This window comes from Neolamprologus brichardi, chromosome 3 (assembly GCF_056152115.1).
Source record: "Neolamprologus brichardi isolate AB-2024 chromosome 3, ASM5615211v1, whole genome shotgun sequence".
Classification (NCBI taxonomy): domain Eukaryota; kingdom Metazoa; phylum Chordata; class Actinopteri; order Cichliformes; family Cichlidae; genus Neolamprologus; species Neolamprologus brichardi.
Genome location: NC_142106.1, coordinates 24396091 through 24409214, shown reverse-complemented (window position 1 = coordinate 24409214; position 13124 = coordinate 24396091). Strand labels below are relative to the sequence as shown.

General features: G+C 38.6%; 1 protein-coding gene across 1 annotated transcript; it reads right to left on the bottom strand.

Annotated features, from left to right (window-relative positions):
* Positions 1 to 6779: 6779 nt before the first annotated feature.
* Positions 6780 to 12288, bottom strand: LOC118453629 (myelin-oligodendrocyte glycoprotein-like). The gene is made up of 4 exons (XM_087838243.1): positions 12201 to 12288; positions 7431 to 7808; positions 7237 to 7317; positions 6780 to 6910 (listed from the first exon to the last, which is right to left on the bottom strand). Exons 1-4 carry the CDS (start codon positions 12286 to 12288, stop codon positions 6780 to 6782), a joined length of 678 nt encoding a protein of 225 aa, XP_087694369.1.
* Positions 12289 to 13124: the final 836 nt, after the last annotated feature.

The following is a 13124-nucleotide window of genomic DNA, read 5'->3' as shown; positions in this document are numbered from 1 at the left end:
TAATAATAATAATGATAATGATAATAACACAAGCTTACATAAATGTTAGCAGGGAATTTTAGTGCCAGAAAAACAGGAAGTTTTCTGCAACAGTAAAGGAAGCCTGAAAAACTCCAAGTCAAGTGATGGGAAATTCCTATTATTTACAGTAAACAGTAAAAAGTTAACAGCCCACAAAAATCAAAAGCAGCAGTTAGTTCCTCTTTATTTCGATTTTTAATTAACCTGCAGTTCAAGAGCGCGGGCAAATAAAATGACGAATATTTACAAATCCCAGCAAGAGTTGCACAAAAGCTGAATGACAGAGAAGAAGCAGCTCACCTGTTCAGACAGGAGCTTAATTAGCTGATCGTTACCACCATTCTCTTCATGGAGACGAGAAAAAATGATAAAACAAGCTGTTTTCTTCAGTAACACGTTCAGTAACATGAAGGAAGGAAGCGCTTCATGCGCGGCTCTGAGTCTGAAAGTGAAAGTTAAATAAGAAGAAGAAGCAGTGGCTTCATGCTGACGTGCGTTTAGTTTCCATTTTTTCTACTTCCGCTTTTAAACACATTATTAAGTTTTAGTTATTTTAACTGTGTTTCCATCGTAATAATCTTAATCCACACACATATTAATTCTCTTTACATCTTATCCAGTTCAGGGACCTTGTTCAGGGGAATTTAGAGAGAGGGTGGATGGAGTGAAGCCGATGACAGAAGAGTGAAAGGTCTACACATCTACACCCACACTGTAGTGGGTGAGTGTAGATACTCACAGCCAAAAGTCAAAGACACCATTCAGCCTAAACGATTCCAACCAACGACCTTTTTGGTGAGATGCAACACTCTTAACGACCACATTTAAAAGAACATCCAGCATGTCCAAATTAACACTGTCAGATTTGATTTCAACACTATTAAAGTGTCTATATGGGTCCACACCAGAGGGTGTTAATTTAACTCTCTTTGGAGAGTTGGTACGTTAACTCTGATTTAGTGTTAAACACCAAATCTGTCTGGAGTTGATAATTTAACACTTGGTGTTAGGAGTTTATATATTAACTCTCAAAGAGTATTTTAGTTTAACTACGTAAGAGTTATCTTCTAATTAATTCTAAAAAGCGGGAATTTTACTGTTCTGAACCTCTAGAAATTTCTCTTGGAAATAAACATTTACTAAAAAGACGCAATGGTTTTTGAAAAACATTTATTCTGAACTGTGCACCACAATTTCAAAACATTTTCTGAAAGATGTAACAGTGTACATGTTCTCACTTTCATTAGAATTTCGTTTATCAAAAGGTCTGACATAGGTGAGCTGGTAAATGCAAATAACAGCATTCTCATCACTTATTTCTTCAATACAATATGCATGTCCTTCATTCATCACTTTGTGGAACTTCAACACACTTCTGCTCTCCCCCATACTCCATCTTCACAAGTATATCCTATGTGGAGATTGAATAAAAATTAGTTGACACTAATTAATGGCACAAATAATCCTGTAATAATTGCAGCACAGTAAAAAAAAAAGGAATCCTTTTTGAGCCATTACTTGTGTAAAGTATTTTCCCAAAAGACAAGGACACAGGCAACAGGTAATACTGAACTAAATGTAAAACCTCAACCTTTTTCATTTGTACCTAAACCGTGTGCACAAAACTCTGGAGGAATCTAAATGCTAACGTAGAACCGAGTCAGGACGTCTGCTACTGCTGTTTGCTCGTTTTTATTTTTATGGGAGATCATTTTCAGGCTTCAAGTAGCACCATTATACCAACATTTCACATTCTAGACATTGTTTTAGGTTTGACTGAAAATTCAAATGCAAGCTTTTTTTCAAGGCTGTGGTATTTGCCCGCAAACAATACCTTTCAGCTAGCTAAAACAGAATATTATGCTATCACCGAGCAACATGGCTAATGCCTTTCACACAGCTTTGTCTCAACTCCAAAGAGCCACAGAAGTAAAAGCTAATAATAATAATTGAAACAATCTTTGAAAAAATGACTTACCAAGCATGGCAAACAACTCAAATATGTAGAGCAAAATGTTCTGAAACGGCTTCACTTCAGCTTCGATTGGAGTCTATGGTGCTGGGGGCGGAGTCTGTGAATTACTCTATTGGTGTCATAGCCCCTGTAGGAGTTCAGAGGTCAAGAGTTAATGTTTCCATTGTAACACCTCCAGATTTGAAACAGAAACACTCATTTTTAACACTCGATTTTAACTACTATCATTTTACACCTCAGAGTTAGATTAAAAGAATGTGACTCTTCTTAGAGTAAAATTAACTCTACTTTTGCAAGAAGACTACTAACACCAAAACATTTAACACTTTTGAATTTGCTGTGTAATTCCTGTCAATGACTGCATCATGGGCGATTTTAGCCCATTCAAAATGAATCAAAGCACCCCCAAAGATTTCTTCCTTTTTTTTTTTACAATATCTGCTGCTAAAAACATAAAAAGCATTCAGTACTTGGTTGAGACGTACATTTTAACAATAAAAGTATAGATACCGCCCCAGGGCTGGACTGGGACAAAAAATCGGCCCGGGCATTTTGACTAGAGACCGGCCCACCAGGTATTATAGGAAAAACCATAAAGCCTTTGAATGAAAACAAACGCTGTTGTCACAGTGATGTACACTGTCTTGTTGGCATATATGTATCAATCTAATAAACTTAAACATACACCATCCTCCCTATTCATACACCATCCAACCCATTCATGTCACCTAAAAGGTAAACCTATTTCTCCATCACCTGTTCAGCTCTGATGATTCAGTAAGGACATCTCCTGGTTTCATCTTCATGTTTCCTTCTCACCACATATCCAAACCGATATCATGACCAGCAGCTTTTGCAGCTGTGGCTCCAGCAATCATCAGCTGATACTAGAAATTAATATTAAATAAATTCTAACCACAGCTGATCAAGCTTAAACGTGCTGCTGTTGTTTAAGCGCGACATCCGCTGGTTTCTTCTTTCTGGCACAAAGTGGGCGATAAACAAACAAGAGAGAAAAGCCAATCAGCTAATCAATGATCAGTTTCATGATTGAAGTAGAAACAGGAGAGAATGAGAGAAGAAGAGGCAGCTGTGCAGCAAAGACACCGAATAAATCCAGCTTTGTGTCTTTTTCATTGTAGCTGAAGTCCGGTGTTGTGCCAAAAAGTGATTTCCAATGTTTCTGTGTATCTTTTATGTGTAATATCTTTACGTATGTTGGTAAATAGACTTCGGTGAACAGGGTTTACAAAGGGGTTATATATAGAACTAAAAAATTATCAGTTTTTCAAGTATCTTTATAACTCTGTGTTATTGTACTTACATTATAACCAATCGGGTCTTTTATCCCTACTTAAAATATTTTTACAGAACTATTGTAATATTTGCTGCCATTTCTGCTGTCCTCTTGGCCAACTTACTCTTACAAAAGACATTTTTAATGTTAATGAGATTTTTTTTAACTGCATAAATAAAGGTTATATAAAAGTCACTGCCAAAAACTAATTGTGGCTTCTACCTTGTTACACGAATGTTGTTTGTGGCTCAAGATGACTTTATGTCATCCATGAGGGATGCATTTGACATCTGTTTCATATATCATAGCCCAACAAGTTACTTATAGCAGTTTAAATACGAGCAATCAGTTTTTGGCAAATACCAGAAATCTCTTTTTGGCACAACACCGGGACAAACTGTGTTCCTTTTCACCTCAATACGAAAAGTGCAATATTTTCTCTGAATACGAGACCATTCTGTTTTTTATGGGACGGTTGAAAACTCTAATAACTAACCTTATAAATAAAATAAGATAAAACAAGTTCAACATCAATAACATCATAGCACCCGCCCAGCTGTATATAAACTCCATCATGCTAGCTAGTACGCAATACGAGTTATTGTAACTGACTGTAAAGAGTCAGCATAACAAAAATAAACTCCACCTAAACTTGGTTTATATCTGACCCAGATAGACTGCAGGTCATAACTTCTTACCTGAAGTTCAGCTCACCGCCTCGGGGCTCTGCTCCTCCTGCCTTTCCGTCATCCACCTGCCAGCGTTTTGCATCTGCTTGCCTCCATCACTTGCTAATGTTACTGAGTCTGTGGAAGCTCTGCAATAGCCACCACCAAACAACTGAGTTATTTTTACACATCTCCCTTCATCTGGACAATCCACCACCTTTCAGTGTTTATACCGTTACGGAAAAGAAAAAAAAACCATCGGCCCATAAAAACGAAAAATCCCCATCGGCCCACCAGGCAAATGCTCGGTATGCCCGATGGCCAGTCCAGCTATGCCTATAAACAAGGTCAATGAATGCAGCAATATGAATAATAATACTTAAATGTACAGTTAACAGTTGGTTTAAATAATAATGGATTGCATTCATACCGTGCTTTTGAGACCCTCAAAGCGCTTTACAATTCCACTTTATAATTCCCCTCTGGCCATCACCAGTAGGTGGTAGGTGTAGTGTCTTGCCCAAGGACACAACGACCGAGACTTTCCAAGCCGGGGCTTGAACCAGCAACCTTCTGATAACAAAGCGAACTCCCAACTCTTGAGCCACGATTGCCCTAAATAGCAATAAGAGTAAAAATTATTTGATGTTAAAAAAGTTTATAGGAAACATTTCATATATTTTTCCATAGCATTACATTTGTATTTAACAGTTCAATCTTTCAAATAACAGACAAATATTTGTGAAATCATGATACATTTGTGAATGTATTTTAACAATCTAAATATGCATAAGTACAGACAGATACATTTAAAAAACAAGAAAATTATGTTTTATTACATTACAGTGATTTTACGTTAATTTACATTTGAAATGTAAAATCACAGTCTATTGATGTAAATTTAATGATATTGTTGAGCTCGAAGAGTTTTCTTCTTCTTCGGCCATGTTCTCTCAATAATGCACACCCTTTGTTGCTTACTTTTCCCGTTTCTTTTATTGACAGCAACACCGGAGGGAAAACCATACATATATTTTTAGCAGTTTGCGCTTCACAACAAAACGGAACAGGAAGTGAAGTCACCTATAATCACCAAAATAAAATCATTTCCAAAATTAAATGACAATCAGAAAACATCTTTTACAACATAAGATAAATTAATATATTTACTCGTGAGAACACAAATTAACAGATATTCTAGAAGAACAGTACAAAACTTTAAAATACTTTTATATTAGGATTTTTTTTTTACAGTGCACCCAGGTAATCTGCAGTGTTGGAAACGTGTTTTCCCACAATGTTTGTTACCCTACCACCAAAAGTGATTTGCCAACCTCCAACTAGAGCCATAGTAGTATCTGCAGTAAAGATCTTTTCATACATTGTATACATTGTACCATGGAGGCAAAGTTGCCTCCATTTTTATATTTTTTTTAATCAATATTTTGTGCATTTGTACATTTCAAGGACTCTATTTTTGGAGTGTATTTTTTATGTATCTGTATTATATTATACATACACATTAAAAGTGAATCTCTGTCCAAAAAATGCACTCAGTTTACTTTTTACTCACTATGAAGATCATTCATCATTTTACCCCTGTAATGAAGGTTAGGATATGTTTTTTTTTATTCCAATCCATTCTTCGTTTGCAGCATTTAAATAACTTTTATCTGATTTGATGGTTTTGTTACAGACTGTGAAAAAGTGTTTTGCTTTTCTTTCACAATTAAATTGTGTTAAAATGCACAAAACAATGATGTCATGTTTTGTGACGAGGACCCAGGCACAGAGAGACTTGATAAATTTAGGAATCTTATGATTTAATAAAGAAATTTGCAGACTTGCACAGAGATGGGAAAATTATGATGACTGATAGCAGAGATGAAGACAACAGATGACGAAGACAAGGAGGAACAGGGGTTTAAATGCACCAAGGAGAAAGTCAGAGAGAACCCGGGACAACTGGAGACATTTAAGGATGCAGGGACTGACAGAGACAGAGAAGAAGTCTCATCGTGACGATTAAAGTTTATCTTGCCTGGCTGGGCATACAGCTCTCTGAGTGCTCTTCTTTTTTTTTTTTAAAGTGATCTTTGCAAACAATTCTGGCACAACTTCACCTGTTTCCAAGATACGTGGATGAAAAAAAATCACAATTCAGGAAATCCAGCAACACTTAAAGGGAAAAGGAACAACTTTACTGACTGACCAAAGCCTCCTGGCTTGTGACCTTGACCCTGATGAAGGCCACGACCCGAAAATGCGTTGGTCAGTCAATAAAGTTGTTCCTCTTCCCCAAAAAAGTTATCCTTAAAAACATGACCAAAGATCATAGTTAATCTCTATGCTTTCTGAATGTTTTTCAGACTTTTTCTTTGAACACTGGCTGCTTTTTCACCAAAAACAAGCAACCAAAAAAAAATTGTTTCCATTTTTATAGTTGAATCTATGATGAATCACCAAGTGTAGCACAGTTTATTAGGAATAAAGCTGTATTTTTGCACCAACAAGGTATTTTGTAAAAAACTATTAGAAAAAAAAACTTGGAATATTTTAGCATGGTGTGCAGTGTTCTTCAAAAAATATCTGAAACAATCTGAAAGCAATGTTTTTTTGGAACATCAATAAGTGCCATTGGGAAATAGAAGGTCCTTAACCCATCAGCAGGACTATTACCTGCTCCTTTGTGTAAGGAGGAATTGGAGTAGCACTCCCAGAGCTACAGAATGACCTCAGGGAGGACACTGATATGAATGTCTCTGACCAAACAGACCAAAACAGACTTCATGATGGTGGCCTGAGGGGATGACGCCCTCTAGTGGGCCTGTCTTTTACATACTTCTGTTTTTTGACGCTTTGACCGGCCTCCTGCGACTGCGACACAGAGCAGAATAAAAACACAGAAAACCACAAGTGGGATCAGTCGGCTCCGACGGGACAAACCACCTGCCAGGAAAAAACAAACAGAGATGAGATCTACTGTAAGACACAACATAATGGTAACATGTATTAAACTATCAAGCACATAAGTTACATAACAGTTAAATAAAGTTTGAATTACTGAAATATAAGTCCTGACGCTGACTTTAATACTTCAAGTCCCAGAATTCTCAGAGCAGAAAACATAAAACAGAACTGCTTAAGGGTATTACACTACACTTCCTGTATGTGCTTCAAAATAAGAGCTGCGCGTGTAAAGGACTACACAGAGAGGCTGCAATCAGTGAGAGAAAGACTTTTTAATGGTCTTAATTTGTTCTTCATGTTCTCACCTTTACTGTGAAACTCTTCTGCCAGATTAGGAGTTTGGAGAGTTTCAGGATGCAGTGGTGTCTCTGTTGTCACAGTTTTAGCTGAATTTAAGTTTGGCAGAACAAAAGATCTGAAATTATTTGCAATAATTTTTGCAAAAGTCTTTAAGGCAAGTTTGAAACCAAGCAACAAGACTCTTTTTAGTCCAACTCACCAACAATCAGGTGAACAATTGAAGACTTTGTTTGACTCTTTAACTTTGGGATGAAACATCTGTATCTTCCTTCATCTTCTTGTGTCACATTGGTGATTCTTAGTGAGATGTTTCCTTCTCTCAGGCCGTCTGTGAACAACGCCGTCCTTCCGAAATATGATGGGATCTTCATGTCAGTCATCTCCTTGTTGTGCCTGTAAAGATGAACATATTCCACTCGGCTCAGATGGTCGCTGGGGTCAGGACGACGATCGGGCCTTGACCACTCCACCGTCAACCTCGCCACATTAAACTTTGGCTCCACGTGACACGGCAGGATGACATCATCACCTGGACTGGTTATGATAGGCTGGCGAGATCCGACCACATGAAACTGACCTGAGGAGGAGAAATAAATAAACACATTCTGCTGAAAGTATGACAATTTAAAAAATGATTCAGAAAAAGAAAAGGCAGAGCTGCAAAGGATGAGAAAATAAAATAAGTCCAAGATGAACAAAAGATCAACAAAAGTTTTTTGGGTTTTTTTTTTTCATCTCTTTTGAGTAACTTGTGGTTTGCTTTGGTTAGGGTCTAACAAGTTGCAAAGGCAAATATTGTCATCACTACGCTATCCAGTTAAGAAAAAAATCTAAAGCAAATACACACAAAAGCAATATACACTACACGTTTTCTACCAGTATAACACTTTCAGACTGGTGCTATCATCACTGACTTTGATCATGGTTTTATATCACTTGCTTTATCATTATTTTTATATTTGCGCATAAACTGTGACAGCGCATCAGAAGCACGGACAAAAAAAGACGATTAACATTAATTAAATTTTAAATGTTTACTAATATCTTAAAGACGGGAGTAATTTCCCCATCTTGGAATGAGGGTTCTATTTCCTTAATAGCTAAAGAAGGAAAGGACAGGCTTGACTGTGGAAATTACCGCCCTATTAGTGTTCTTAATCAGGACTATAAGATATTTACATACATTCTTGCTAAAAGAATTGAAAATATTCTTCTTCAGATAATTAGCTTGGATCAGACTGGTTTTATTAAGCAGAGACAAACGCAAGATAATGTTCGCCGAATACTACATGTTATTGATTATGTGGATAAAAATAAAATTCAGATGGTCCTTATGAGCTAGATGCTGAAAAGGCTTTTGATCGGGTTAATTGGGAAGTTATGGGCAAGTTTGGATTTCATCAATCGTTTATCATCATCATTCAAGCATTATATATATATATCGCAAGTTCGATTCCAAGCCTACCGCAGACATGTGCGAGACAGATAAATATGAAGGCATGCCGGCTCGGATGTCGCCCGGATCAACAAGGTCCGCGTCAGGTGTTGAGGAACCAGGGCACCCTGACGAGAAGTGGGCTACTGGAACAAGAAGGCATCGGTGGGCAAGAGACGAAAACAAGCTCAAGCTCCCAGGCCTCTGGTAGAGGACCCGAGCTTGAAGGATTGACCGCCCACAGGGGCGAGCAGGGATTTTTTTTTTAAATATATATAATAATCTATTATATATATATATATATATATATATATATATATATATATATATATATATATATATATATACACATATATATATACATATATATATATATATATATATATTAGGGGTGCAACGATACTCGTATCGATATTGAACCATTCGATACAGTGCTTTCGGTTCGGTACGCATATGCATGAACAATACAACATTTTTAATTTATTTTATCAACTTTCCTTCTGACGATGCTGTCTGTGTTGAGCGCTCAGTGGATCTGCGCTCGACAGTGCAGGCTAGGCGGAGTAGTCGAACACAGATTCACTGAGCGCAGGGCAAGCTAGCAAGACAGAAGTTAAGCTCTCCTTGCAACATGGCAAATTGAACCTCCCCCACCCTCATTCAGATCTGGCGTTTGGAACTATTTTGGTCTTCATGTGACGTATGACCCTGAAGGTAAGGGTGTCATGGACTAAAGTAAAACAGTATGTCAGATGTGCCACGCAATGCTCAATTACATGAGTGGGAACTAGTGTGTTAGCGCAGTTAGCTCGTTAATGTGTTGACGCTGTCCAGCCCCACACACGGGGCAATCCGCGGTAGCTCGTTAACGGAGATTTGCCGTGTTGTGGCGTTAACCTCATTTCAGATTAACGCTGACAGCACTAGTGGGAACACAACGAATATGACTGCACATTTACGCGACATCATCTTAGTGCAAAGACAAGTGGAAGCAGACAAAAACAACAAGCACGCATGCTACACACTTTACCCGAGTCATTTAGACAGCCGTTAGCACATGATTCTCCTTATGGGGACCTGATATGTTTAATATGCTGCTGAGAATATAGCCCAGAAGAAGCGTATAGTATAGCTTTTATTTTGGAAAGAGCCATTTCTCTGTAATAAACTCTCTTTTCCAAAGATGAGTGATTCCTCAATCAGATACAGGACTCGCAAAATCACTAGCCCGACGACCTGGGGCTAGCGATTTTTCCAGTCGGGCTACCAAAATCTATCTCTGCTCTGCCCGTCGGCCTATCGTAGGAAGGAAAAATATATGTCAATGCTTTTGCATTCTTTCGGAAATGTAGCTGGGTAATTATGTCATTGGCATCGATGAGCCACTGTCAATATGTGACATATTGAAATCGCGTTTGAATTTGCGCTTGTTTTTTGCTTTCACTTTGCAATCACTCGAACTGTGTATAGAGAGCGACAGCACTGATTGGTGAGTGATGATAATTTCCGCACCAATTCCTCTGACATCATCTTATCAATCGTTAGCTTATGCAAACATGACAAGTGAAATCTCCCGCAGCAAGCTTAAACATGTGAGAGGTTGATCGCGCAGAGAATCGCTGAGCGTTATGTGAGTGCCTGTGTAAAAGCAGCAGGATATATATTTTAGTTCTGCTGAGCCAAATAAGACAGGTCAGGGTGAAGAAGTGACAGCCAAAGAAAAGCTTACCACAAAACGGAAAAGTTATGACAAATCAGACTATAAGGCAAAAAGAAAGTGCAGCTTTATGGTTTCATGGACAAAAGAATTTCTGTGGCTGCAATATGACGAGCTAAATAACCAGGGCTGTACATAAGTGGTCCGCAGGTGCGCATTCGCTGTCAAAATAAAAAACGCGCACAAGATAAGAAGTTGCAACGCGTGTTTGCGTACATAAGATTTTCAGGAGGAGGACAGACATTTGTTTAGAACTCATAAAGATGTCGAAGAAGCTCCTTTAAGCAATTACTGTGATGTTCCTCCACCTCCAAAGAAATGTCAGAAGGAGTCCGAACCACAAAAGAAGCGCGTATTCTCGGAAAAGTGGTTGCAGGAGGTGAGCTGGCTTCAAACAAATGATGAACGCACAGAGAGGTGGTGCAGAATGTGCCCTGAAAATTTAATAAATGACAAATTAATAAAAAGGCATGAACATTTTTTTTGTATCAAAAAAATATCGAACCGTGACACCAAAGTATTGAACCGAACCAAACCGTGAATTTTGTGTATCGTTGCACCCCTAATATATATATATATGTATATATATATATATATATATATGTATGTAGATATGTATGTATGTATGTATAGTGATTTAATGTTAATTTACATTTGAAATGTGAAATCACATGCTATTTACGTAACTTTAATGATATTCTTTAATGCACAAAATTCTTTTATATTAGGATTTTTTCCTACAGTGCAGCCATACCCGCGACTTTGTGGTTGTTAGTTCACATTCATTGGTCGATGCTTAGCGTCATGTTATTATGCAACACGTTCTCACTCCCAAAGCGTAACATTTTACGCTAGGTGACAAATCGTCAACATATTACGTTTTCGGCTACCCACCACGTTCCTAAATGACGACCTCAGAAAAATGAGGAAATATGAGAACCGTATGAACTCAATCTACACATGTTCGCTCTTTTTCTTCAAATCGCTTAGAAACACGTTATTTAACATCATTAAAGTCCTGGTTAAGCTCAGGAAAAAGGTTATGGTTAGGGCTAGGGATAAGGTTAGGTTTAGGGCTGGAATACAGGGCTGGAACGTCTATTACCGCGGGAGCGTCATTGCACTGGATTTTCGCCCAGAACCCGTGAACGGCGTACCATAAGAACGCCAAAGGTCTCCTTTCGCGTTCCTCAGGAACGTCGGCACAGTGTGAGCCCGGCATTACAGGAGAGTAATGCTGGGCTCACACTGTGCGATTTTTGGCCTATTTTGAGCCGATTTTTGAGTCGTGCGACCGTTTTGGCGATCGGCCCGATTTTGGCCTTCATCGTGCATCGTGCATCGTGTAGTACACGTGGGGTAACGAGAAGCGATTAACACCTCACGACCAGCTCCCGATCATCAATCACTGTCGTGAGGGTGTCGCCGCAGCTGCTCACACTGCGCACGCGCAAACACATAAACGTCGGCGAGCACGGCAGTGCAGCGTGTGATCTGGACATAAGGCGCAGTTTTGGGTGCAGTATTTTTATAGGTGAATTTACACTTCAGTACAGCTCAGTATACTGCTTTTATGTGCTTTGCGAAACATCTGCAACATCTGCCAGTATAACAGCCTGCTGCTACGTCATCACGGAGTTCATCGCTGTTTTAGATCACTTCCAATAAATTATATATAGCTGAATCCAGTTTAATAGTTTACATCGTTGACACGCTGACGTTTCTACACGTTCACAGTGCATCGGAAACACTACAAGAAATGTGACTAACGTGAATTAAAGCTTGAAAACTGGACTCATATTGCAGTGAAATCTTACCTTCAACAGGTGCGAGAGCGGAAATCAGTATAATGATGAGGTTTAAAACTGTAAGAGACATACGGAACCTGAAGTCTGCTACATCCATCTACTGTGACAGTCAGACAGACACTGAATCACAGCAGCTGACAAATTTCGGTCAGTCTGCTCAACCTCCGCCCCTCCATACACCTTTTTTTTTTTTACCACACACCAAAAGCTGAACGACAGAGAAGAAGCAGCTCACATGTTCAGACAGAAGCTTCATTAAATGATCGTTATCGTATTCTTCATGGAGATGAGAACACTTTATAAAACGGGTTGATTTCTTCCGTCACAGATCTGAACGCGCTTCAAGTGCAGCTGATTGCCGCAGCCGAGTCTGAAAGGTTGTGCGTGCGCGTGGGGACACAACCTGTTTCACTTCTGCTGTTAACTTGTTTGTTACTGTGTGTTCATTGTAACACTTACACACATCTTACCCTCTTCAGCGTCCTGGGTCAGGAACAAAAAAAAAATCACCAAGTTGTATAAAGCAAGATATATAACTTGAGCTGTTGTGAGCAAATCAGTGTAAAAATGTGAGAAAAAAAATTAAATGACATGAATAAACAGATCAAACTGTCTCCATCAGCTCCGTCATTCATGTAAGGAGAGATTCTGGGATTTTATTTTTAAATCAGTTTAGCAGACAGGACTTCAAAGCTACACCTCCTCGGGCCGGCTGTTGGTGCATGACTACACAATATTCTTCCAACAAAGAAACAAGCAAACAAAAAACATATCACTGCCTTTACACGCCTCGCTGCACAAACATTTCTTATCAGGGATGGGTATAGTCACTGACCTCTATAACAGATTCAGTTCTGAGTCAGCCAGAAAATTTGATGATGATGATTTGTCAAAGATATGTACTGTCGAAAGAACCCTCTAACGTTGTAAATT

Bases quoted from the DNA above. Each gene is read 5' to 3' on its own strand.
- LOC118453629 (XM_087838243.1), bottom strand. From the start codon at position 12,288: ATGGATGTAGCAGACTTCAGGTTCCGTATGTCTCTTACAGTTTTAAAC. The intron at 7,809-12,200 runs GTAAGATTTCAC...TCTCCTCCTCAG, and splicing joins CGCTCTCGCACCTGTTGAAG to GTCAGTTTCATGTGGTCGGA. The intron at 7,318-7,430 runs GTGAGTTGGACT...ACTTAAATTCAG, and splicing joins AATTGTTCACCTGATTGTTG to CTAAAACTGTGACAACAGAG.